This window comes from Struthio camelus, chromosome 7 (genome assembly GCF_040807025.1).
Source record: "Struthio camelus isolate bStrCam1 chromosome 7, bStrCam1.hap1, whole genome shotgun sequence".
Lineage (NCBI taxonomy): Eukaryota > Metazoa > Chordata > Aves > Struthioniformes > Struthionidae > Struthio > Struthio camelus.
Window position 1 is genome coordinate 35,325,192 of NC_090948.1, and position 27,736 is coordinate 35,352,927.

Consider the following 27,736-nt stretch of genomic DNA (forward strand, 5'->3'; position numbering starts at 1 on the left):
AAGATGAGGACAATCTCAACATAAGTGTAATGAAGTCATTTTCATTCAGCGGATAGAAAAGGTGAAAGAGTTCATTATTTATCTTGAAGTATGTTATTCTACAATTTCTTGAAATCCCATAAAGTTGACTTGAAATTCAAATAATATCTAGTTACATTATCTTCTCTGTGGAAGAGTTCTTTCTGATGCAAGGAATGATTTTTTTTTTATTTCCATGAAGCTGAAATCTTAATTAAGAGCCAAACATATTATTTTCTATAAATGTAGTCTTTTAATGTAGATGAAGGAAGAATTTGTTGATGCTAGTCAGCTTAAAGCAAGTTCATAAATGTATATTACATTGTGTTTTCAATAACAATTTCAAGAACCTAGAAAATGAGGTGCAAAGCTGATCTGAGATCAACAGATAATTACAAGAATTCATTTAAAAGGTACCTAGTGTACCTTGGGTTTAGTTTCTGTAAAATATGGCCTATATTGTTGTCATAATTAAAATAACGTATTAAGTAACAGTTCAAGTTCACTTTTTTGTGTGAACTTGCAACAAATTACAGTTGGGCTTTTTATGATTTGGTGATTAAGTAGACAAGACGTGTATACTTCATGGGTACCATAATGGTTAACACCTGTTTCAACTGTTTTATATTTGTATTGGAGAGAACCTTGGCAATCCAATATATCTTGAAAAGCAAAAACCTGATATTAAATATTTCATAGTATGGAAGAAATTACAATAAACAGAGTAGTGCTTAAAATAAAAAATGCTTACTATGCACATTTAGGTAGACTTTTTCCATATTTCTGAAACCAATGTTAGGATTTTGTGTAAAAAATAATCCTGCTTTTTGTGAAGGTCAACTGAGTGATTACCAGTGGTATCGTAGAGTAAATCCTGTTTCTAAGATGATGGTGTTTCCTGAGTAGCAGAGGTTGGCAGAGGTACACAGGTTTGTCAGTCAGTGCATTGTATTAATTACTATTTGGTTTGATCTGGCTTCCGTCAAATCTGCTTTGGGGACAGGGGCCTTTAACAGGTGGGTGAAGTGGTCATCTATGGCTAGTAACCAGGCCTGAATTTCCAGAGCTCATCTGGAAATACTGTCAAAGCATTGATGCTTTCCTGTTTCTCATCAGAAATGCTGTTTGCCTCTATCAGTTGTCATTATACACATAGAAATGACTTCAAGAAGTGTTTCCATTGACTAGTAGCATTTCTGCTGTGATACACTGTTAGAAAGTTAAATTACTGTTGTTTTCCTACTTGGGTCATATCCATGGTGCCAGGTCTCCATGATGGAGGAGTGCGTGGGTCTGATGAAGACTCAGAGGGATTGCCCTGTCTGGTGGCCCCTTCTCTAGGCCCTGGGTGCACAAACACCTGTAGCTGGTCTCATAAAAGCTGCTTTTTCTGCTGAGAGTTTGAAGCTGACTCTGGTCCCTGACCTGGCTATGCAAAAAGCTGTGCCATCCAAGGAAGGCCAAGGTGGAAATGAGCAGCAAAGGCTTTTTCTTTTCATGGCTGAAAGTGTCCTTGTAAAGTAAGGCGGCTGTCTTCCGCTAGTAACTTGTTCGGTTCGTCTTTTTAAAGCATTCTTTTTGTAGCTGGGGATAATGGTGGTTTTAGCAACCTGCGTTGGTGGGAAGCAAACTCTAAAAGTAGGGGGTTGGTTTGTTTTTCTTCTCCCAGTCGTTATTTGTAGTGGAATTTAGCAAGCCATTAAACAACTGAACTGGACTTGTGTATATACTATTTCCTAGATCAGGACTGTTGTTAACTTAAAAAGTGTTAGATGTTCACTTAACTTTTTATATTGTTCCTAGCATAGTGTTTTGATAGTATGACTTTGGCTTACTAAGTCAGAAAAAGCAAAACTGTGTGTATTACAGTATGAAACTTTATTTCAAGATTCATAATCAAATGGATTACAGAGTGTGTTCTAGGCTGTTGTGGAAGGCATCTAGGTCTACTCTGAGAGAATTGAAGAATAGTTTTCTCTGTTCCCTTACCACCCCACCCCACACCCGCAAAGGCTTATTGTCTTAGTTGTTTGAAAACTTTACTTGAAACTTCCAGATCTTGCTCTTTGAAGAAAAGGTGGTTTCATATTATCATTTTAATAGTAGGATTACTAAAATAATCTGCCAGGGTATGTCCCTCAGATGTAAGTTCTTAAAGCTTTTCAATACAACATTTCAGAAATGAGGTTTATTTTGAGAGGCAGGGTTAATACTCTCAAGGCTTGTTCAGAAAGAAGTTGAGCTTAGGCTCCTGGGACCTAACAAACAGGGATGGTGTGTTTTCCTAAGCTGTAGACGCAAATTAACACTTGCTTTTATCTCAGTTTATTTGATTGAAGTAAACCTCAATGATTTATTGAATTGCAGCCCTTTGTAATGAGCGCTGAAAAAGGTTTCCATTTTGTATGTGTATGCGTGTGTACAGTGTTTCATGGGGCCAGGACATAAATCAGGTCACCAGAATGATTCAGATTAAAAATAAAACTACAATAAAAATCCTGGAATTTGCTCTGTCAGCATTCTGTTTAAATACCCTGCAGAGCACGTCTGCTACTGTCTCATCTCTCTCTCATTTGTTTTCGGTTTAGAAATCGTATATTTGTAGTCGGAACAGAATCTGTCCATTCTTAAAACTACAGCTTCAGCTTTCAATCTATTATATTCCTTTCTGTAGTTTATCTTCTGTACTTTCTGATTAAAAGCATGTTGGTCATATGTTTCACTTTAAATACGGTACGTTACCCCTCGTTTCCCTAATGCACTTCATAGCTATTCCTAAGCTAATGGAAAAATTGTAAGAATGTGTATCAATGAAGAGGCTGCTATGGGGGAAAAATAGTGTTCAGTTGTCTTTTTTTGCTAGTATCTGTATCTTGTAAATCTGAAAAACTTCATAAATCTTTTACAGTTATTTTCTCTGCTTCTGGACGTGCTTGTTCTGATGAAACCTGGTTCACTGTTCTGTTATAGGCACTTGCAGGTTTTGAGGGTGAGGACAGTGTTTTACTCTTAAACTTGATGGCTAGTGGAGTCTGGAATTGCTCCTACAGCAAGACAGTTGCTTGGTAGGCTTCATTCAGCGCCTTCGTTTTAGCTACATTCAAGTTAAATAACATGAACTTCTGAATTGTATTAAGTAAAGCTCTGATGTGTACAGTTTCTCCATGGTATTTAAGTGTTGCTGTTGGTCTTTTATGAGAAGCTTATACTTCACACATCTTTAATTACATCTTTATTGTAGTGGCATTGCTCCCTCTGGGGTAGAAAGAATAGTCTTGCTTTTTCTTTTTTTGTTTTATCTTTTATTATTTTTACTTTAATTTCCTCCTAGAACCTGTGGCCAGAACGCAGAGGACTTTGGAGGGCACGTTTATGGCTTGTGTCTTCAGTTACAGTCATTCGCTTAGACTGATTGTATTAGTTGAGTAATGTTAATGTATGGCTTTGGAGTTGTTTGTGTGATCTGAAGAGTAAGGGAGGACTAAGTAGCTGGAAAGGAGGAGTTTTGAAGTTGTGATAATGGGGCAAACTAAAGGTCTATTTTCTACTTGAGAAATACAAACAGAAAAATCACAATGACAAGGAGTTTCTTGCTTCAGCAGCCTGACACAGTTCAGGAAACTTCTTCTGCCCTTGGAGCTCCATATGGAGGCTGCCCTTTCTGGGAAAAGGAAATTATCCTCTTCGTGATTAGCTTTGGTTCTGGAATTGGTTACTAGGTCTCCAGTTGCAACACACGTAAGCTACGACATAAGCAAACAGTTGTATGTTTCAAGTGTGATCATTTAGATTAACTAAATATACAGTCAGAGATTTAAATACACAGAGGAGAGAATCCAGGCCCTAGCAGAGGTCCTGCTCTTGACATCAGTGATTTATGTGGTCTCTTTTCGGAAGCTTGCAAGCCCTGTTCCAAAATGAGTTAGTGTTTGTTCCCCTTGTTGATTTTTCCTGTACTCTGACTGAAAAGTGCTCTCAAGGTTGTACGCTTTTTTTCCAGCCTACATATATTTTGATTAGTTAATACTTGCTCTTCCTAATGTCAGCCATGCCTTTTATGTTAAATTCAGATGTCCCCACTGAGTGATCAGGACAGCCCCAGCACACGGGGGTACTCCTGGGCGCTGGCACACGCACATCTGATGATGCCCCTTCTCCTCGATAGTCTTTCGGATGCAGTGTTTCGATTCACAAACCTCATGATTTTCACCTTTTGGCCTTTGATTTGCTAGGTTGAGGGGTCAGGATGTTTTAGTCCTTTCCCGCATGGCCAGCTCTTACTTATCCAGAGCTGTCTAGCCGTGCTGGAAGCCACGTCCAGTGCCACTCTTTACTTGAATTTATTATTTATGGAGTGCAATTCTTCATTGTTCAGCAATGTGACCGTACATCTGGTTTGTCTGATGGCACTGCAGCTAGCAGCAATACCCAGGGTTGCTTTTGGTTCTTCAGATGAATCGAATGTAGTAGCTTTTCACTGGCTGACTGAAAGTGCCTACTGCAGAAACTCACTAAATAATAAGCAAATGAAAAAGAAATATTTAACAGTACTAATATGTACTTAGATTTTGTGGTGCTTTCTCAATCGCAGTGAACTAAATAGTGAGTATTGCAGCAAGGTTTTATATTTAACCTTGGTATAAAAAATAGTAGGATTGAGGAAAAAGCTTTAGCATGATTCTGGCTAAACATAATGGTGTAAGTTATTTTTTTTTCCCCCTCTAATTTTTTATCTTGATATAGCAAATCCTGCACCCTTTTAGCGCTCTTCTAAGCATCCTATTGGTACAATTACATGGCAAAGTAATGATTTCTTCGCATCGTAGCCCTACTAGGCAAACATAGGCATCTACTTGGACTGAAACTTTAGAAAATGACTGCAAAAGACTTCTAAATATTAGCCAATTTTTCAGAGCTCAAGATGTTTACTACATGAGAAAACATGATACCTGGAGTTATAATTTCAGTTATATAGCCTCATTGATTATTTCTATATATAAACTTGTAAATTTTCTTTTATGTACTCCGTAACCAGATGTTGCCTTTTTTTTTAACAGCTGCTGCTGAGGGCAAAGGGAAAAGTGGGGAAGACTTTTTTCAGAAGGTAAGAGAGATGGTTTAATTCTATAACAGCAATCGATTAGAGGAAAAATTGCCTGTTGTTCATTCATGAGATCAGCTAGTGAAATTTAACATGAGACAGTTTCCACTATATTGATTGATACTTTTATTTATCATTTAACATATCTACTAATCATCAACTGTGCACAGAATGTGATGCCAAGTATTCTTTGGTGTAGTGTACTCTCATTCACACACAATTTAATAATTATTCTTTGTTCAAACATCTGAAAACATGTATTATAAAAATCATCTTGATCAATGGAAGAGTTTACCTGAAAGATGTTGTGAGGTGGTTTTAACGTTTTTTACATGTCTGTGGATAAACACTGCATCCTGCTATAAGTTTAATACGGTGCATCTTTGGGGGGATTTCTTGTTTGTTTTTGTCAAAATATTGGCATGAAATGTACTCTGATATCACTGAAAGCATAAACATTTGGATAAGAAATGCGAAGTCCTTTTAAAAAGGAAATACATGATCCACACTGATTCAATAAAGTTTGTGGTTAGACAGCTACAGAGTCACGGAAAGGCTGGAAAAAAGTCCTGCAGGAACTAAACTGCAAAGCAAAGCATGGTCAGGAGTAATGACTATGAAATTACTTCTGCAAAGCAACATATTTTTCCAGGAATAGTGTATAAAATGTTATTTAGGAGTTATGTTAATGAAGATCTGCCAACATTATGCAAATTAAAATGATGAACTGTTCTGTCATCCTGTATGATGGAGAAGGCTGTCAGTCTTCACACTGTCTATTGAAATGCCTTGAAGGTTTTTTGGTCTGTTATCTGTTAAACAAGCAGTTTTGACATATCGTCCATGTTTTGTTTTGTTTGTATTCTATAATAGAAGTGGTACTTCTAAAATTTATTTTTAGATGCAGAAAAATACTGTATCTGGTAGGAACAGGCTTGTCAGATGCTTTGATCAAGGCTAATGAGGAGGAGTGAATACTGCCGAAAGGTCTGTTTTAGAAAGGACTTTGTTATAGGGTGGATAATCTTAGTGGATAATCTTCAAGTTATGACTGTTCTTGACTGAGGATGAAAAGTTACTTTTCAGAATGTGCTGCTTGTTTCACTTTCCGATATTAAGTGTGTGTAGAGCAGAATGTGTCAATATTTCTTCCTTTGAAAGATTATCAAAACGCATGAGATTTGCTACTGCAAAGTTAAGGTGTAGTAGTAATACATGCTTGAGCACAGTTTACAACACAGTGTTTTCTCACAGCTGAATAAAAAGTCTTGAAACTAACCACAAAATGCTCCTATCTGCGTGGCTGAGTGGATATGTGTAGTTGGATATTTGATATGTGTAGTTGGTTGGTTATTATATTTACTGTAAATATAATGTGCCTTACAGCCATTATGTAGTAATTGGTATTATAGTGAAAAACTCTTTAATAGGAAGGGTGAGTTTAATGGAAAATGAAGTGTGCTAAAACATTTAAGTATGTTTTGTAAGAGTTCTCTACTTTACCATACTGATAATAGGTGTGTGTCATCTGCCTATAATGACGTTATGTCGTATAGCTGCATAATTACTACCTAGGCATGATTTGGATGATGTGGTAGGTTAAAGCTGCTTCACTTTGGCTAGCATGTTTTCTATTGTCGAATCAACTCGGTAGCTTATTTTTAGATGGCTACAGTTTCTGTGCACAGACGCACAATACTGCAGCTGATAAAAACAGATGGAAGCTATCTTCTTTGCAAGTGTTCTCTTTTGTTCAAAAAAAAATCTTTGGGCAGTTGCTCATAGCTTACTCACCGTCTCTGTCTGTGCAATTTCCTTTAATCAGGGTTAACCTTTCCTTTCTCGTGTTAGCTGAAAAGGGCAGAGTTTCTGGAGGTATAATGAGGAATCTTTTCATGTGTTTCAGGTTGTGTAGTGAGGAGGAAGATATGCAGCTTTATGAACACGTTGCAAACCAAGGTGGCAGGATACTTCCAGAAAGTTAGTATGAATTTGAAGCTACAGTAAATGGGTTTTAAAATTAGCCTTTAGAATGAGCTTTTCTCAGGGCTGTGTTGGCACTGGCTTGAGTGTGGAGTGGTGAGGGGAAGCACATCATTTTGGAGTGACATGAAGAGCTGAGGGTGTAACTTGCATAAAAGTTTTGCAACACAGCATGTGTGACACTTTCTGCCAAGCTCTGCCCTCAAAATATGTGCTGAAGTTACTGTGGGGTGGAAATGGGGTGTGGAACGGAAGATGTTTTCATATAAATACTGAAATGATAGGAATAATGAAGCAGAGGTTCAAGAAGGCAGTTCTGTATGTTGGGAGAGCCAGCTGAAGAGGAGGAGAGAAGAGGCCAGTTGTGGAGGGAGTGAGACAGGGCTGACTTCTTGCCGATGGCCTTGTAAGCGGCTGCTGGGTGCTGGGACGAGGGGAGGCAGCACTTAGGTCATTAGCTCCCTCTCAGGCGGCATGGGACTTGCTCGTGAACAGGGCTTCAAGTCAGGGACTGCTGAGGTTGTGACACTACACATGGTGTGCTTTAGGGAATCAATTATACTTTTAAAGAATGAATTCTCTTAAGTTAGTGGTTTCTGGTGGTAAGAAGCCTTTTCCTGGCCTGCACACATGTGATTACTGTTTTCTGTTGTCATCATCAAGCAGATTACCAGTTGATGTCAACTGCTCCTATCAGCTTCAAACTCTTGAGAGTTAGTAACGGTTTTAAAAAATGCGTTATTTCACGGAGCATTTTAGCAGAAACAAGTGTATGTTCTGCTATTGCTGGTGGTATTACAGAGTAAGCCACTGTTCTTCGGTCAGTTCTTGGCTACAGTGGGCAAACTAAGCTACCATTTCCTCACTGTCCTGGGGGGAAAGAATCAAGTGGTGAAGTGTGCCACTTCTTCCCCTGAATTATATATAAGAAAATGGAAAATAGACATTGCCTGTTTTTCTATAATGTCACTTTAAAAAAAGTCTGAGAACTTGAACATACTTTCTTCTAATATTTTGTTAGTACTGCTTCCACCTCTTCCTCTCTCCCCCGCCCAAAAAAAAAAACCCTCTAACATAGTCTAATATGGATTTTTCATGACCATTGGAACGTGGTAATGCTTTAACAAGAAATAGGTATATAATGCGATAGCGTTCTCTCCAGAGATCACTGATCTGCATTCAGTGGCAGGTAATCTTAAATCAGCATGGATTGCTTTGCTGTTGTGTTAGATACTGCTTATGCAAAAGATCCTTATGGACCTTGCTGTATATGTTATTGTCTTAATTTATTCCATCAAAGTAATATATAATACAAAATTCTTGCTTGTTCTTGATCCAAAGCCCATTTTCAGCTGATGGTGGAATCTTTCCACTGAGTCCTGTAACATCTGGCTCACGCCTCATAGGCAAGCAAGGCCCTTCCCAGACAAAGCCCAGGCATTGTTCCAAGTTGCACAGAATTTATGTCGCATTATAGATATGCATGGCACTTTCATATAAATGTAAGAAGGTGGTGGGTCTCTGTCCTGAAGAGTTTATAATCCAAAACAGATGACGATTAGTTGTGTGGACAGAGGGGAATTGAATGCATCATTTCCGTTTGTTTTTAGCTCTCGCTCGTGCTCTCTCTTTTTTTTTTTTTTTTTTTTTTTTAACGCAGAGATCTTAGTGCTAATGATAACCTTCCCTTTTGAAACTCCTTACCTTAACCGTGGGAATGTCAATAGTTGGGTGGGGAATAGGTGGGACTGCATGTGCAAAAGGTAGTGTTCTTTCCAAGTGCTTGCCTCTAGGTCAGATGTAAGCTGTTTGTTTCACCATACGTCAGCATGTATGTGTGATAGCCACATGTGTTTTGGAGTATTTCTGAATGAGCTCCTCACTTCTTGGCTTTCAAGAGTTTCAGTTTGGAGAATTTGGCTTTGTGGAATGCCACAACATAGTACCAGACAACTGTATTCTTATGGTTATGGGATTTATGGTGTTTAAATGTTTAAAATTTTTTAAACAAAGAGAAATGGTATTTGTAGTAACTAGTGGTTTTTTTACACAGTTGCACATATTTAGGTTTTTCAAGCTATCACTGGATTTAGGTAAAGTATGTGCTTAAATGCTTATGCTTCTGTCTTCACTGTGTGCTCTGTTATTCCGTAAAGGAAATATAATCATGCCTGGAAGTATTGGGTGTGTGAGGATGCAAATGAAAAATTTTAAATGTATGCACCTAAATCTCATCTGTTAATTGTAATAGTCTTAGGCATGTATAGGAGGATCAGGCTGCTTTTTTCTCTCTCTCTCTCTTTTTTTTTTTTCTTCATGATGTTGCATGTAACATAAACTTTTATCAGTAGCTTCTTATTTCATTGTATTAGTAGTGCTTTAAAAGCTATTGATGCCTTTTTGGAAGCAGTCGTTGGTGAAACCATCTGTTAAAGCTGACTGGTTTTCCAACATAGAGGTTGGAAGAACAGTAGCAGTAAGATATGGAGGAAAAAAACTGTATTTGCAGTTGTTTGAATATGTAAACAATAGATATATATCTCACTATATCTTTTGCCTTTCTGTAAAGTTCTTCCTCCATACATAGTAGTTCCTAATGAATGTGTATTACCTTCTATTTGTTTATGAGGGTCAGCAGCAAAGGTGAGAACGAAGCCCTGTTTTCTAAGACAGTAAAAGAGCTTGTTGTGCAGCATCTTGTATTTTCACTCACATGTAACATTTTTCAAAATACTTGTTTGGCTGACCTTGTAACTTGGGAAAAAACATGTGAGTTATATCGATATAGCATTTTTATACACATGAACACCTTTGTATGCATTGTATATGTTGATACAAATCCAGACTTAACCAAATAAGGTATGCTATTCTGTCCACAGTAGATCAGGCTGAAAGTTGGTCTTTCTTCCTTTCTAATCTCTAAACATGAAACATGTAGGTAATCTGAATGGCTCAGTGCACTTTAGGCATCAATATTAATCATTGACCTGAGATTAAGATGTCTCAGACTGATTATAATCCATGCTCAGTAGTAACTTTGGAAGGGCTTTCCATGTGTCTTCATCCATGACTCGTCTGAAACGGCATGGCTGTAATTGTAGTTTCCCTAAGGCTATGTTCTCCTTTCTGGTGGCAGCAGCTCAGCTATTGACTTTTAGTGCTATTTGTTTTGCTGGATGGACATGGTAGGTTCATGCTTATTGATACTTTGTCATGGGTTTTGTATCAAATTCAGCCCCAGGAGCAGTTTGTGAACTGCAGAAACTAGTTCCACACCTTCTATTTTCCTAGGTAGAAATCAGTATCTGCATTGGCATGAAAATAAACTCTTGATGTAGTTATGTTCACAGTATGTGACAAGGGCCTGTACATTTCCAGAATTTGTTTGAAACACCCAACTGTGCTAGTCTGTGATGGGAAAAGTCAGCATGAGCTTTTAATTTACGTTTGACTTCCTCTTCCTGGAAAGAGAAGGCAAGTGCTTAGAGATGCTGATACGGGTTAGAGAGGAAAGAACTTTGGTGGTAGTCAACGTTGTCAAGAAATCATGAGATCGAGACTCTTGTCTCGCTTCTAGCAAAATTGCACCCAATGGAAGGAGACTATTTAGATTGGATTGATGCCTCTAAAAAGGTAAATTGAGAATGCTTACTTAACGTTTTACTTAATTCAGTCACAGCTAAGTGGTGAGAAGACTCCACTCTTGCAGAGAACTGCGCTTATCTCTTGTATAGCAATCACTATGAGAATGCATTAATTACAAGGATCTCTTTAAATCATCTTTAAAATATTATGTATGGTTTCTGATATAATGGAGACCATCTTGAGAGTTTATCTATGGCATGAGAGCAGTCAAAGCTCTCGGATAGACTTGTTCCTTGGAGTGCCCACCACATGTGGAAGACCTAGAAGGGGGAGTCTCAGCTGTGGCTGCTGGGAATAATTCCTTTGGCCAGAAACAATGGGGATTTCACTCCCTTTGAGTGAGTGATTCTCTACTTCACTGCTTAGAGCTCAGACTGAATTCGAAATGAAACGTATCGTTTTACTTGATGCTCAGGTCTCATTTTATGCTACCTCACTGCTATACTTAATATTATCTGCAAGATCTTCTTGCATCCTACAGTAGCAGTAAGAGAAGGAATAATTTGCCACAGCAGTCTGTCATGGTGGTTAATCCTTTTGATTCTGAAAGCAAAATGCTCTATTAAAATAGGAGAGAGATCAGTCCTCTGAGCTTATACTCTTCCCTCTCCCTCTGAAATAAAATGGAGAAAGAGGAACTGAGTACGGGAATGTTACAAATAACGTACACTAGGGAGCATGCATTGGATTCCTCATTCAGGAGACTGCCTGTTTTGCTTATTCTGCTTAGAGTGAAGAGTTGGCTAGGTATCAGTTTCTAACAATGTGTTGGTAGGGGCTTCAGTGTCAAGTAGCTTCTTTCTCAGATGAACTTTCTCTTTTTATTACTTGCCTAGAATTCATTAGTACAGAGGTACATTTATAAATCACCATTTTTGCATGCTCTTAGAGAATCCTTTTACGTTTGAATCATACCTTCAGTCATTTATTTACAATAAAAACATTACCTGCAAGCACTGATTTATTAATACTTCCATTCAGGGCTAGCAAAACATTAAAGTCAAGCAAAGGAAGGGCTTTAATGTTTCTTTAAAGGAAGAGACATTTGATCGATAGTCTTCTCCCTCTTAATTTCATTTGCTATATTTATAAACTAGGTACAAAGTTGGGACTTTCATTGTTGCAAAAGATTCACTTAGTGTAGCTTTTAGATGCAGCAACAATAGTGCAATACTTACATGCTTGAAGAGGACCTCTGTTTTAAGAATATTCTTCCCCGGTGTATACCAGGTGAAGTGAAAGTTGATTTAAAACAAAGCCAAGCAAAACAAAAAAATGTGTTCGTACATTTACTCTTGCACTCTTTACCTTTAAATATCCTGCTGGAGAGGGAATGACATAAATTCCAAAGCCATACCCATGTAGGTAACTTTCCCCAGTTCTGTTTTTCCTGATGTAGAGCTAGAGCTTTTATTTAAATTCTAGAAGTTTGAGTTCTAAAATTGATTTTGTTTACACTGCTGCCTTTATTGCCCTTGCTTATGATATATTAATTGGCTCTTTGAAGTATTGTCAGTTGACAGCCACTAACCAAAGCTAGCTGAATACGTTACCTGTAGCATTAATCTTGTCATCTGATTTTAATTTCAGTACATCTTTGTCCTGCACATGCTTGCTTTAATTCTTGGTAATGTAACTGTTCTAGAAATAAGTATGGATACGTAGTTAGAGAAGATGTTAAGCTTCTTGATCAATATTTTGGAATAGGATATAGTCTTTTACAGCAACATGCTTGCCTCTTTATGGAAGTCTCAAAGTCCGTACATTTAGACCACAAAATTATTGGTCATGAAATGAAAAGAAAGCATGTTTTTTTGGTATTTTGCTTAGTTGGACATGAAACTATGTAGAAATATGTATTTTTGGAAACAGAAGTGGTGGTGGTTGGGAGGTTTTTTTTATGTCACATTTCTGTACCTCAATCTAGATTAGTTAGAAACTTTTGAAACTTTTTGGTTTTTGGTGAAGTTACCTTGGCATTTATTGAAGCTTAATCTAAAATTAAAAATCGATCAATTTAACAAAAATATACTCCTTGACCTATGTAAAGATCAGATTCCTGCAGTACTGAAACACTGAATGGCTTCCAATCAAAGCACGAAAGAAATCGGTTTTTACCAATACTGAACCTTATCCATATAGGACATCCTATAAAATCTTTCAGTATTACCTTTTTCATAGACAGGTCAGGTTATAGGATAAGGCCTAGCCAAGCTGTTATGTACAGATACTTTGTAAAAATGTTTTTAGGTTTCTGACAGTCAGAAAATAAAAGAGAAAATAAGATCTCTTCCTGTTCTGCCCCCCCCCCCCCCAAGAGATATAGGCATTCACCTGAGGGATACCACGTTTTTTGTATTGTTCCTTCCTATACAGAGACTTACATAATTGGACCTCAGTCTCTTTCCTCACCTGTATATGGTTTTACTGCATATTTTGTTTATCTTTAAACATAATTAGTCTAGGTGATCTAAAATAAGAAGGAACTTAGAAATGGTTCATAAGTTTTAGAGTTTCAGTTCTCACTGTGTCACCAGGACATACTCTTTCTACACAGGAGCACAAACTCTATAGTACTACTGGTGTTCAGAAACGTTCCTTCGCCTTTACCTGCAGAAAGGCAGCATTGATACTGTGGAGTCAGATAATTTTACTGCTTTCTTCTAGAGACAGTTTTAATGTAAACAGTGACTTCTTAGTTTTGAAGTTCATGTGTAGACCAAACTAGCAATTTTTTTTATAGCCAAGAGTCTGTTGCGCTAAAAAACAAAAAACCAAACAACAAAAACACCAACCAAACAAAAAGTCTCTGGGTGCTTTTGTTCTGATTAGTTGCAGACTATCTGTCTCCCTTTGGGGGCTCTACCGATGTGGTATATGGAAAGCTAAAATACTATTTTCTTGTCTTTGTTTCAGTTTTTATTTAGAATGAGTTTGTGCAATTTGTGTTTTGCTAATGTGCATAGAATTATTACAGTAAAATTATTAGCCGTGCTTTGTAATGAATTCAGTTCACTGTAAAAACCTTCCTTGCAAAATTTGTGCAAACGTGTCTTTAAAAGAATTTTCTCGTGAAATATTAGGAAAAATAGAGCCTTACTTTAAATGGGAGAGGTGGAGTTGTTGGCATAGGAATTTCTTACTATACCCAAAATGTGGGCCAGACTTGCAGAAGAACTATATGTTTGCACTGAGGTTTGGGTTAAGTTTTGTCATCTCCTTTCTTGAGCTTCTTATATCTCCATATTTCCTTTCCAAACGTGGTAGTCCTTGATGCCCTGCCACTGATGTGTTCTGGGTCTGGCATCTCAAACGTGCTCTGGCATAACCAATGTTAGAGGCTGAGGTCACACTGTTTTTTCCTGGGTAACTTTACACAATTCTTTTTGTATCTTGTTCTCCATTCCCATGCCTGTTTTTTTTTTTTTCCCCCCACCCACCCATTAAAGAAAATACTCCTTCTGGTAACAGCTACGCCCATTGCTCTCTGTTCTTGCTGCCAAAACTCTTTTGCAGGAATTAGTCATTTTGCTTCAGATACTGCTACTTTACCATCTCCGCATTAGAAGAATAAGCATCACTCATTTAGTCTTTTGCTTGTCTGCTGTGACTCTTTAGCTCAGGTGCTGTCCTGCTTATGCAAAAAGCATTCTTCTGATTTTATGCAAACTGTTCTGCATGTTTAGAATAAACTATAGCAGTAAACCTGTTTATACTGGTATTAATGCGTCTGTACCAAGGGACCTGCGCTGCTCTAAACTAATAGAACTTCTCTGAAAGCAGAAGCTTTTTACAACAGTGATTTTTATAACAGTAAAGCTATCATGCTATCAAAATTGTTTTTAGAAAAGTGTATCTGTAAAGTTTTGAAAGGCTGTTACATATTACTGATTTTTGTTTTACTATTGCTACTTCTGGACTTCATTTTTGGCACTGCTGTTTTGCACAGCAGTTCTCACCTTTGTGTCTTACTCTCCTGTAAAATTGATATAACTTTTTTTTTGAGGTTCAGGGGAAAAATGGTTCCCAGAAAACGGAGAAAGTAAAAATGGATATGGCTGTAGTAACAGTCAAACAGAACAGTCAGCCCACCCTCCTTTCAGCAGTCATTTATGAAACGTTTATCTTGAGTGTGTGTTCTCCATAAACGCAGCAAGCTATGGTAATCCATAAAGAACAGTAATTACCGTGTTTTAACCTGGTGGAGAGTCAAGTTCAAAATGGGATTACCAAACAAACCTACTTGCTTCTATTATCATGACCTTTACGTATGTAGTATTGTTGACAGTCCCTTCTGTCTTCCCCAGTCCGTTTCCTACTCTCACGCTTGGAGTTTTCGCCTCTTCAGGAATTTTAACTATGCATGTTTACACTGGGAGGCACTTGTTTCTTAGTAGTACATGTTGAGGTTTGCTTCTGGCTCTGTGAGCTTTGTAGTTGGATTTTTTTTCTTTCCTGTGGAGAAAAGGATATTTAGTGATGCTATGTTAAAATGGAGACTAGGAACCATCTTGAAGTTGCAGATGCATTTGTCTCTGAGGTTCAAGATGGTAACGTTGTCAGCAGTAACTCCCTAGAGGTGTCCTTACACTTGTCAGTCTGAGATGTGCGCGCGTAATACAGATGAGCAGAGTCTATCTTGTGTTTTCAGTTCCTCTTCAATATGTTCTTGAGTTAGAACCTGATCCTTGCAAACATTTTTTTTGGCTAGTGCAGAAGCTCGACCATCTATATTTTATCTTCTTATTTCAGTATTTTTTGTTTTTTCTGACTCAGAGTAGTTTTTCCCCTTCCCCCCCCACCCCCGACTTGTTAGGTTAGCATTACCTCAGACTTCTTTCCATCTTAAACTTTATACTGCTTGCAAATGTCATCTTATTTGGACATGCCTTTTGTCTTGCTGGAAGATGATTTGGTATTAGGAAACAGTCTTTTTGTAAGACATGTAAACGCAGAGCTTAGTATTAGAGTTGACTCTAAAGGTATTCTGAAGGTAGTTTGAGCCCTGTTTGATTGTACACTTTGTGGTGATTTTCTTCTTCTGTCCACATGAAGAGGCAATTTCGGATAAATCAAAACTAAGCTAGAAGAATATCATCATTTTTCTTACACCATCCATTTTTTTGCTTTGTTAATTAAACTGCTGAAGGTAAAGGAAGAGCTGTTCCTGCTCCCCCAGAAGACGTCAGACCCCCTTTGGAAGGGTGAAGACGTTGAGAAGAATCCCTGCACAGTTCCCTCCCTTGCTCGCAAACCACCTCTGTGTGCCGTGCTGCCTAGGAGACAGCAATGATTTTATTGGATCATGGATATGATCACCTGTAGTTACTGAATTTAATTTTCTTTTGTATAATTTACGCAACCCACCTGCTCCAGCCCGTTTTACAATCTTTGGCAGGAAGTAACTTCACCTCTAGCCTTGAGAGGTTTGGAGGTAGTTTCCCCTTTTTGGAGAAGGGTTTTTTTTTTGTTTTGTTTTGTTTGGAAACTTACTTCTTGATGCCAAACTAAAGTAGAGGTTGGCTACCTGCATTATCTCAGTTTACTGTAACTGAAGTCTTAGGTCCTTGCTTACAACATAGCCAGAATTTTATTGGAATACTGGTACTTGCCACCCCTGCCCACTAAGATACTTGGGACAGGATTTCAAACTGAGCTTTTATCAGCATGTCCTCTGACGGGATATGAAGTCTCCTAAGAAATGGAGCACAGTCTCTGAAACATTCCACTTAGCAAAGAAGCAGCTACATGCTTTCTGACCATTTGAGAATGGTCAGAGAATAAGGTACTGCTGCAGTACTTCGTATGTTGAAGTGTAAGGCTCTAGTGGCATTGTAGATGACCTAGCTGGTCTCCAGCTGCTGCTCTAGAAGGAGCAAGCCTCCTATGGGTCCAGTGACACGTGTGTGCCTCTTGGAGAGGCTGCAGTGCTTAAAATGGAAATACCTATTTCCATTTAAGCCCTTGAATTCTTCCAAGTCTATCTTTGTCCAAAAGTATTTTTTTCTGTGTTTCGTGTTATTTTGATCCTATAGTCCCAGAATGACTTTCTCACTGGCTTGCAAGATTGTGCGTAAATTTTTAGGGGCCAAATAGAATTGTACTGTGGGTTGCCATTTGTACCCCTTTGGGCTAAAGCAGCGATGGTTTAACCACTGCTCTCAAATGAGGAGGTTTTGTTGATGATGTTGGCCTAAATGTAGGTGTTTCTCTGTTTTTAACACGCACAGGGGAAAACCCAAGAAAAGCTTTTGAAGATAAGAACTCAAATGTTGAAAACAGTACCCTGATTTTAAAAAAAAACAAAACCCACCAGTGTACATAGGATTTCATTGGTTTTTAGGTCTTTTCATCTACAGAACCTAGTTTTATGACAATAGATGTTAGAATTCCTAAACATATACTTGTCCTAAAAGTAGAATTAAAGTTGGTATTCGTAGGGTTTTGAACACACACAGTTATTCATTATTTAAGTACTATATATGTTAAAAAGGTACATGTTTTCCATTGTGTTAAACGAGGTTAAGCTGAGGAAGCTAATTTGTCACCACCAAAAAGGAGAAGGTTTTTATTTGATGAATGGACAAACTAGCTTTTTTAACAGTTACGTTTGCAGTTGTGGAAGTTACTTTTGTCATTTCAGTTTGAATGAGCTGGTTGTGGAGCTAAAGCTGGAGAGAAAAAAAAATTGCAGAAACACACTGGCAGTTGCAAAAACATTCAGGTCCCCCTTATGCCTTTTGCCTCTCCTCCTGTCATCCTGAATAAGAACCAAGGCTGGGGTGCACTGAGTCCCAAGGCTGTCAGGTCAGGAACAGGCAGCTCCTTCGCTAGCTGCAAATAATACTGCTTTGGTTTCATGTGTTTGTTCTAAATGAGAAAAGGCCTGCTTGGTTGTTCTTCATGGAATATGTTTAAAATACTTCCTCTGAGTTTTAAAATGCTTGTGGCTTTCTGAGGAGTTGTTTGGTTGGTTTTCTTTTTGCATTCAATGAATTCCAGTTTCCATCCAAAACATCTAAACAAAAATTACAACTTAGGGGAAAATGATTTCTTACTGTCTTAATGTAAAAACTCCCGAGAGTATTTAAACTGTAATTTTTTCCAGTATGTCCAGAGTAGCTGGAATACAAGGAGACCAAAAGCTTTTCCTCCAGCTGCCTTAGATCTTGGGTTTTTTTCCTGAAAGCCTGATGACTTGCAACTGGAGCCAGTTTTTTCAGGGTTAGGACACAGTCCCATTTCTCTTCATGGTACCTTCCAGTATTTTCTGTCATCTTCTGTATGTTCTCCACTGAGGTTAGCTTATATATTTTTAGCTACATAAATACCACAATTTCAGGTGGGGGATGGAAGAGAGAAGGGAAGATTTAAATTCATAATTTCCTAAGGTTTTCCCCTATTTTGAGAGGAAGGAGCTTGAGATTATTTACTGTGTGCTGCTGGTTGAAAGGGAAAGCGATTGACTCTCAAAGTAGGCAACATGCAAAATACAACTTTTTGCAGTTCTGATCCCCTTTTTGAAACTTCATGAGTTATTTAGCTATTGTAGTATATGGGAGACTTAATTATGAAATGCAGTTCAAATTCTTTTAAGGTTTCCGATGAGAACCCTAATTTCTCACAAGTTATTTTCCCCTGCAGACCTTCTCAGGCAGTTCATTCTCCAGGATTGCTGTACATGCAAGAGAAATTCAGTGATGGGGAGAAAATGTTCAGTGCTGCAGTAAAAACTGATTTTTGTGTTTGTATAATATATGGTTTCTGAAATCATAAAGAAAACTATGATCGCAATTAATTTGCGATTTATCTTGAAGTTTACAGTTTAGAGTTCAAAGGCAGTACCTTCTGTGAGCATTTTTGTACTTCAATCAATGCACTTAAGTTTTTTTTATTATTATTCCTTTCTGCTTAGCTGCCTAAGATGGGTGACAGATGTGTCTTTATAGTGACAAAAGTGAGTCTTCCTTTTGGTCCAATGTTGTAAATTTTTAGCCTTGTATTTTCAAAAAAGCTGAAGAACATTAGGCGGCAAATTTTCATTGACTTGCAGTATTAATTTTCTTCTTTTGGAGACCTCATATGCATCTTTTTTGTACGCTCTCCAGAAGGTGTCATCTCTTTATGGGCTTTAATTTCACTTTGGTTTAACGTGAGAAATGGTGGGGGGGGGGGGGATTTGATTTCTTTTAAGACAGAAGTTTTCAAACTTTGAGAGGGTGAGGGATTGATGGGATGTAACGATTTACCTTGAATGACATTGTCCTCACCTGTCTACTCTTTTGCGGTTCTTTTTATGTTGGATCTCTTTTTCCTCAGTTCTGCATCGTTCTTTGTTTTAACATCCCCCTTCTACCTACTTCCTCCCCATTTTCTGTGTATTTCATTGTCTTTTGCACAATTAAGAATAATCTTGGTGCAAAGCCTTGTATCGAACACAAGTGAATTATCTGAATTAGCATTTTTCACATCTGGATTGGAAAACTGTGGAAAAATGTTTGTGTTGCTGGTAGAATTTCAGCCTTCCAGAGATCTTATTCCAGCTGTAGTTTATTATCCTATAGTTACTGAAACCAGGCAAAAATGTAGTATAATGAAGTCTGGCTGACACCTTCAGGTTTTTTCCACATGGTGTGCTAATCTAGAAGTTGTGCTATACTAGGGATTTGGATGTAAAAGGTAAAAGCGTAGGCATTCTTAGACACGTGTGCATAAGTCTTGAATTGTGCTACTCTGGATAACTGATTGCTGTTGTAGCTGTTTTCTTAATGCATTCTTTTTGGTCTTAGAAGTGGCTTTGTTAATTGTTTTGGCACTTGTCTCTCTCTCTCTCTCTCTTTCTCTCTCTCTCTCTGCATGTGTATATTCTTTTATTACTCTTTGTGCTTGCTGCAGACAACAAGAAATGTTAAAATGTACTGCCTCACTTATTCTCCCCTCCTTTCCCCTGCCACAGTCAGTCTGGTGAGTGACATTTTGATCATGTCCATATTTTGGTGTATTTTAATTCTCACTTGTAACAGCAGCCAAACAGCATAATTAAGTGCCTTTGCCAAAGTGGTACAAGTGCTCTTTATTTAGGAAGGACTCAATCCCACCAAGAGAGATGATGATGCCACCTGAAAGAAGCTCTTTCTCTTCCTCCTATCCTACCTCTTTCCTCCTTCCACTGATCAAGTAGTCTTCTGATAGTTTTTTTTCTAATTTCCAGCCTAAATTTATTGTTAATATCTGTGTGTTAAATAGTCTTTTGCTCTTCTTTTGGTGTAAGTATGTTAGGTAGACTATCTGAAATAGTATGACCCAGCAGATCAAGGGAAGTGATTACTCCCTTCTCTTCAGCTTTTTGTGATGCTGTATATGGAGTACTTTGTCCAGATGTGGTCTCCTCGGCATACAGAAGTCCCTGAAGAACTTGAGCGAGCCCAGTTGGAGGGTCACCAAGTTGGTCAGAGGGCTGGAGCGCTTGATGTGCAGGGAGAGGGTGAGAGTCAGACTCCTCTTGGAAGTTGGCAGCAAAAGACGAAGAGGCAATGGCCAAGGTCTGAGCAAGGAAAAATCCAAGTAGACATGGAAAAAGTTTGAGTGAGGGTAGCCGGACACTGAAGTGTTGCCCGGTGAGTGAAATCTCTGTCCTTGGAGATGGTGAGAACTTGACGGGACAAAGCCCTGAGCAAAGTTGGCCTAACCTCAGAGTTGGTCTTACGTTGTGCAGGAGATTGGTCCCTTCCATCCCAAATTGTTCTGGGACTCTAAGCCCACTTGTATTTGACACTTAACCAAGCTAAATCAACTAGTCTCTCTTAACCTCTCTTATAATACTGGAATTGTCAGAGGAGTCAACAGCTTTGGCCTAGACGCTGTACAAGATCTCATCCATGTGTGGGCAGAACCAGACAGAATGTTCCAGGTGAAATTTCATCAGGGCCTCTATAATTAACATCTTTAAAAATGCCTTGTCTGGTACAGCCCAGGACTATATCTGCTTGTTTTGATATATGCATTTCCTTCATGTCCTACAACAATCTCGTAATGGTCTATTATGATCAGGTCTTTCTCATTTCTTTGGGTTGATGAGATCTCAGTATATAACAAGTTCTTCAGTCTCAGTAGATGTGCTTCGCGTTTTGTAGAATCAAATTTTGATCTGCTTCTGTGAAGTCTTTGGTGTCATTCAATTTCTTCTCCCCTATTACTAAATGTTTTAGTGATGAACTACAATTCTATGTTGTTACTAAACTTCAATGGCATACATGCCTACGGCTAGTGGACTACTTCACTAAGATGAAGAATGCAACAGAATAACTCTACGTTGAGCCAAATGAATACATGGTTTTAGGAAGCTATATGTGTGTGTATATATATATGTGTGTATGTGTGTATACGTATCTCTATATCTACGTAGATATATCTGTGCAGGGGTTTTCTCCCTGTTGGCCATCTTGAGAGTCACAAATAGATTGTGCGCTGTCTTGCGTCACATAAGTGGAAATCTGACAGTATTTGAGCTGCTGAATCGAAAAGTAAAATTTTGGAGGTCTGGATAGCGTCTAAGGATGAAAAGTCCTCTTCAGGTGAGGTAGAGGCAAGAACGAAAACAAAAGAAAAAAAACCAAAAAGATCCCTAAAACCAGAACAACAACAGTCATCCCTTGAAGGCAACCTGATGTATCTTCATTTATGATGACTCAAAGCGACCTGACTTAAATTTGGTAGGGTTTATTTAGAAGCTATTTTCATGTAACTAAAATATTTTCACTGAATTTTCACTGAACTCCATTTCCTCTGAGATGGACCGAGAGCATGTTGTAGCTAGTGGCAGTCATTTGAACTTCATGGAAACTGGTGAGCAGCATTTTTGGTTTGCTTTTTGGATTTCTCTTGAATCATCAGAAATCAGTTCCACCTGTCATAGGGAAAAAAAGAAATTCTTCTAAACCCAACTCCCCAAAAGTTAATGACTTGTGCTATTTACAAGTGAGAATAGTCAACAGATTTAAAAAAAGTAAGCATCTTTTCTAGAAATGAACTCTTGACTTAAAAGAACAGTAAAAACTTAATTTTGCGTGAATACTTTATTTTAACAGATTATGGAAGAAACAAATACACAGATTGCTTGGCCATCAAAGTTGAAGATTGGAGCAAAATCGAAAAAAGGTATTTTATTTATTTATTTATTAAGGATTAGTTCTTAAGGTAGCTAAAACAACTGAACAAGCAGTTCTGTCTTTAGATTCAGGTTATCAGTAATGGACATTTGAAATATTTTCATTTCTGTTTTCTAGTTCCCATAAGAACTTCTTGTTGAAGCAGTTACCTTAGCTATGTCTATATATGTATCTATATATAGCTATATACACACCTAATACACAAATCCCTTAAGTCGCTTAAACCGCTACAGATATTTTACTATCAATATTATTGTACTTCTCATCTTCAGTATAGGTGATTTCTTTCTAGATCCAGATGGTATAGTTTCTTTATTTTATAGTGGTCAAAGCTGGTTAGCTGTTTCGGTAACAATATAAATCAGTCTTTTATAAAGTACAGAGATGTCATACAGTTGTTCAGGCCCCTGTAGAACAATATACACTTGTTGTGTGCTTGATAGAGACCAGCTTCTTTTTGTTTTCTTAACCTTAGAGCTGTTCCTTGCTAACGACTGTTATTGTGTGTGTTAAATTGTGGCTTTTTTGGATGTACAGCCTACCATGTACCAGTATGTGCCAAGTATATAATCTGGAACATCTATAAAGCTTGAAATAAGCTTTCTAATTCTGTTCTTAAAGAACCATTGTTATAATTGAATGAAAGCAATGCTTAATTCCTCTACTGCAGAAGAAATTAAATTAAAATGTTATGCAACACTGCATGTATTTTTGTTCAGGTTGATAGATACAGATATAGATCTTAAAACCAAGAAACAACAAAGTCCAAATAATTTATCTGTATGTTTTATTTCGTATGTGTTGGTGGAGATGAAGACTAACCTTTTTGTAAGTAAAGAAGCTCTCATGAAGAAGAAAAACCTCTTTATAGAGGTGCCGGATTAGTAACATTTCTGCTCTTTAAAGTGAGATTCAGTCTCTCAGGTACTTTCCCACATGGTATTGAAGTACAAATTGGTTTGTTTTTTTTTTTAAACCTGCACAGTAAAATTTATTTTTCACTTGGAAGTGGAGAATGGGGCAAGAATTAAGACTATGGAAAAAATGCAAGGTTTGCCTATGTATACATTTATTTGTGGCACTGATGTTTATAGTAAGGTGTGAGTTGCAAGGGCTCTGTGCAAACCTGTGCGCTGCTGCTGTTCTTTTTGCATCCGAAGATGCTATGAATCGATAGACAGCTAAAACTCCTTGGGAAACTGAGGCAGGAGAGAGCAAGTTTATTTTTGTTAAGGGAGAGGGCAGAAGAAGAAATAAAGCAGCGTCTGCACTTGTTTGTTTTTCCTCTCAAGTTTAAATTAACCTAGTCCTGAGGATTTAAAAATAAATAAATAAATAAATAGCTTGTTGGCATTCTGAACTGGTACTTAGTGATGCAGCTTAGTTTACCCTCTTTTATTAATGATCTCGAAGAGAAAAGATTGTTTTATTTGTGGAGAAGCTCCACTAGTATATGAAGTGAATTTGAATACTGAGAGAAACAAAACAGCTACAACTTAGGAGCTGATAACAGTTTGGGGGAGGGGGAGGACATAAAATAATACAGCTGGGCATACTGAGCTTGTCTGTGATAGGAATGATTATCTTGAAGTCTTAAAGCCAAAAGAAACTCTAGAGAGTGAAGGGCTGCAAACCAGGCACTTTTACAATATGTTATACTGTTAGAAAATGTTCCAAATCTCTGTGAAGAGAGTGAAGACTTTTACTCCGGCTAGTTTTGCTCTGGAAAGGTGTATATGCACCGAAGATAGTAACTTACAATACGTGTAGAGGGAACCGCTTAACCTAGAGGTTCCTATTTCTGATGAAACAAAATGCAGTTTATACAATACCCTGTTATTCTGTTTCCATTGGGCATCAATTGTCTGCAGTTCTGTAACCTTCCATTTGCAGTTCCAGCAGCTGTTTGTTTGGGGAAAATATTTGAAGTGCTTAACATAATCTAGTTTTACTTAATGACACTTTGTGATTGAGAGGAGACTCTGCAACAAATAATTGGCCAACTTTCTGTGGACTTGAACTTTGAGAAGATCTCCTCCTCCCCAGCCGCCTGGAGCAGGAAGCCTCTGATTAGGAATACCTCACTGAGGGAGGAACAGTTGCTGATTCACAGTCTCGTACCCCAGCCATGTATATATTCTACCATAACCAAGTATACCAAATTTTTCATGTAATCTTCCAGTAAAGTTTGCCTGCAGTTTCAGTAGCTTCATATTCTGTAGTTGTATTTTGGGAAGAAAACTGTGGGTGACCAAAGGCCGTATTATACAAGAAAAAAATCATTGGGAAGACATCTTTAGCAGCACTCTTTCTGCCATGTTATGTGGTCTGTCATGAAACATTTAGGGATTAATGTCATGTTCTTCTCACTGTGGTTGTGTCAGTTTCTAATTTGAGATTGTTAATACTGTTTCAAGTATGAGAGAGTACATACTGCCTGTCTTAATTATAACACACAAATATTGAAGTTTGCATTAACAAGATTCAGTGAAGGACTGAAGCATAAGATCTGTACTAAACCCAGAATCTTTCTGATATCATGAAAAGATTTTGCTCTCTTAAAGCTGAAGCATTAAGAGTAGGTGACCTGCAAGTTCCTAAATTGTTTTTCTGTTCAGTGTTATTTTGATTAACCTTTTTAAATTAATGATTGCAATATTTATGAGGTTTCATAGTGGTGATTTTAACTCGATTTTTTCTGGAACTTTGAATTACAAAATATCGTCTGGATTCAACATATGTAGAATTTCAACAGTTTGCTAATTAAAATTTCTACTTTAAGGTGAAATAGCTAAAATAACTCTTTACAAAGGCTAGAATTCACAAATCAATTATCAATCCTCAGCAGTTCCATAAAGACCAAAGCAGGAATTTCCTGACTTTAATGGACACCAGATGCTGCAGTTTTGCTCTAGTGATGAGGGGTGATCAGAGTAAAGTATTTTGAAATACATGTTTAGAAAATGCACAAACAGAAATAAATATTCCAACGTTTTCAAGAAGGCCATTTGTTCACGGTGACAAAGAGATCCAATAACCTTAAGGCTTCAGAGAGGGAAGTGAAACATTTTAAGATTTTTGTAGTGCCTGTTTCCTCTCTGCCAATGACAGAAAAAAAATGAGAGCTCTCATATTCTGAGCTGAGCGGCTCTGTTTTGCATGAGTGACGTAAAGAGGTAGAGTTTAGGGCATACCAAAAGTTGATATTCAGGAGGTTTCTGATCTTCCTTAGTTCAATGAATTAAAGACCATACTGAGAGGCAGAAGCTTTTCTGTCTGCTCCCCTCTTGCGCTCAATGCTACTTTTTCACGCTGTTGCAGCTAGTGTTCCCTAGGAATGCTATTAGTTGTCTTTAGAAGACTTATTCCTTAGTATGAAAGCTGAAAGTAGATCACTAAATCTTAAGTGGCTGGATGCTATAATTCTGCAACCACTTTTAAAGCAGGCCTAAATTTGCATTGCCCTCTACCTTCCCCAAACGCCCTTCTGCCCTGCCTTGGTCCTGGTCCCCTTCTCGCTACTCTCCAGCCCTTTCCGTTGTGTTGCCCCTGGTGCTGATACTGTCACTGAGGAACCAGGTTAGCTTAAAACTAACCATAGAGAGCTTGGTTTGTTGGATGGCTTTTTTGTTTGCTAGCTCTTTCAACCCAAACTGTGTCCTCAGTCTGGCTCACTATGTGGTTGTATGAACTTGTAATAGCATAATGGGTAAGAGCACTGGGGGCAGACGAAGACGGCCGTGCTCCGCAGCAGTGCTCCTTATGGTGATTTGAGGCGCTCTTGGAACTTCAAGAAATGTGTATATGTGAGGTTAAATTTCATCCATATATCTCACCTTTCTTCTTAATTGTGTGTGTATATGTGTGTGTATATGTGTGTGTATATGTGTGTGTATATGTGTGTGTATATGTGTGTGTATATGTGTGTGTATATGTGTGTGTATATGTGTGTGTATATGTGTGTGTATATATGTAGACATGTATCTGCATTTCAGCAGCCGTAAAGAAATTGGGCAGGGGTGTGAAGCGTGTGTGTATGCACACGTATGTTAAGAATGCCTCCAATCTTGCGATAACATTTGGCTAACATCTGGCATAAGAATCATTTCAGCAGCTGGTTGACTTAGTGGCACTAGGCAGGAATCCGTTCAGATGGATTTGGAACTTGGAAAGTTTTGGAAGGTTAGAAAAGATGATAAGGGGAAACGCAAAGGAAACTGCTCACAGAGGAGGGACACCTCCGAGTCTCTTGCGCTGTTCAGAAGTTTTTGACAGGGCTGAACTGTCTATTTTTGTCAGAAACTTCTGTCAACCTCTTTTCCTGCTCTCCCCATATTTTCATTCCTCTTTTTCTTTTTTTTCCTCCAGATTTCATCCTCTAGGTGTTCTCATCTGTTTCCTCTGCTGAAGTTACCTGCTTTCAGTTCTTTTCTTCCCTTCTTGGGCTGCTGCTGTTTCATTTCACTGGTTACCATTTCATTTGTTATTCTAGGATTTGAGGCTTCTGCCCCACACCTCTTTGTATTGCTGATGCAAAAATATCCAGTCTGTTGTTTGCATATTATTATTCCTCACCTGATGTGTCTTTCTGCTTCTTCCGTCATCTGCACCAGAACTCGAGCTTCAGTAATTTTTTTTATTTTGTTGCTGGTCAAAGTGGTCTCTATTATCAAAACAAGTATTAATATATGCCAGTTTTCACTGGTATGTCCTAAGGCAGGTCAAGTACTTAGCATGTCAAATCCATATCTAAGAGTGACAAGAGAAAGGAAATGTAGCTGTAGTAAAGACAGTAGGAAGAAGGCAGCAATAACCAGAAGTGGGTGCTGCTGGCATTCCTTGCCCTGTGATTTTTGTTTCATGCTTTTTCTTTTAAATATTGTCTTTTGCCATTTGCAAACTCTGTCTTGCAGTCAGAGTCCGATACGTTCCCCTTTGCATCTTAAGCTGCTGAGAGAAGATGAGAAAGACTTGCATCAAATTTATTATGGTTGCTAAGTTCATTTCTGTATAGTGAGAGGTATAGTAAAAACTTCAACCAAGTAAAGTAAAACGAAGTAAAATGTTGCTACTGTTTATCAAGCATTATTTTGATGTAGGGGGAGAGCTTTGGATGTTCCAAGAAGCACTGTGTTAAAATTTTAATAACTTTATTTTTTCATTAGAGCAGTAATGTGACTTTATGGTGAACCTAAGGCCAAACTTGCATGCAAGTTACTGCCTTAGGTTTCAAGGGTAAGCCAAAGTATAATCTCAGTTTGTTGCTTCAGATCTTGAATTCAGCTTTTAATTGTTTCCCAGTATTGTAATAAAGGCTGAGTTTTACAATTTGAGAGGAGGAGGGAAGGGAAAGTATGTGTAGTCAGTCTCTGCAGCCCTGTGAATGCATGCAGATGTAGTGACGTGGATATCTGCTGTTTTGGTGTGGGTTTTCTAATATAACTGCAGTCTCCTTTTATGCTTTTCATACATGTAAGATTGGCTTACATAAGAGCAGTTCAGCATATTCCTTGCCAGCTTTTAATGTTACACATGGAGACACTTCATAACTTAGATGTGTTCCATGGAGAGATTACATCATTTCTTAAGACAAATGCAACCCTGTCCGTTATGCAATATAGCTTTCAATATTGGAACTGGGCTGAATCCCAGATTCGCACAAAGTAGAGGTTACCCTTCCCAAATAGAAAATGCAGTGAAACACATGGCATAGAACTGTGGATAGCACTTCAAAACTGTTTATTCCAGTATGTCATGGATGCAAGTTAAGACATCGTGTATGGTCGTATTTAAAGCAAATATGTTATGATGAAGTGTCAGC

At 38.0% G+C, this 27,736-nt stretch overlaps 1 protein-coding gene across 2 annotated transcripts in view; it reads left to right on the forward strand.

Moving 5' to 3' along the window:
* BICC1 (BicC family RNA binding protein 1) overlaps positions 1-27,736 on the forward strand; it is a 112,160-nt gene that overhangs the window by 29,364 nt on the left and 55,060 nt on the right. For both annotated transcript variants that reach the window (XM_068950726.1, XM_068950727.1), the window contains exons 2-3: positions 5,076-5,122; positions 21,835-21,904. In XM_068950726.1, coding sequence (XP_068806827.1) covers positions 5,076-5,122; positions 21,835-21,904 — 117 coding nt within the window. The remainder of the gene's footprint in view (positions 1-5,075; positions 5,123-21,834; positions 21,905-27,736) is intronic.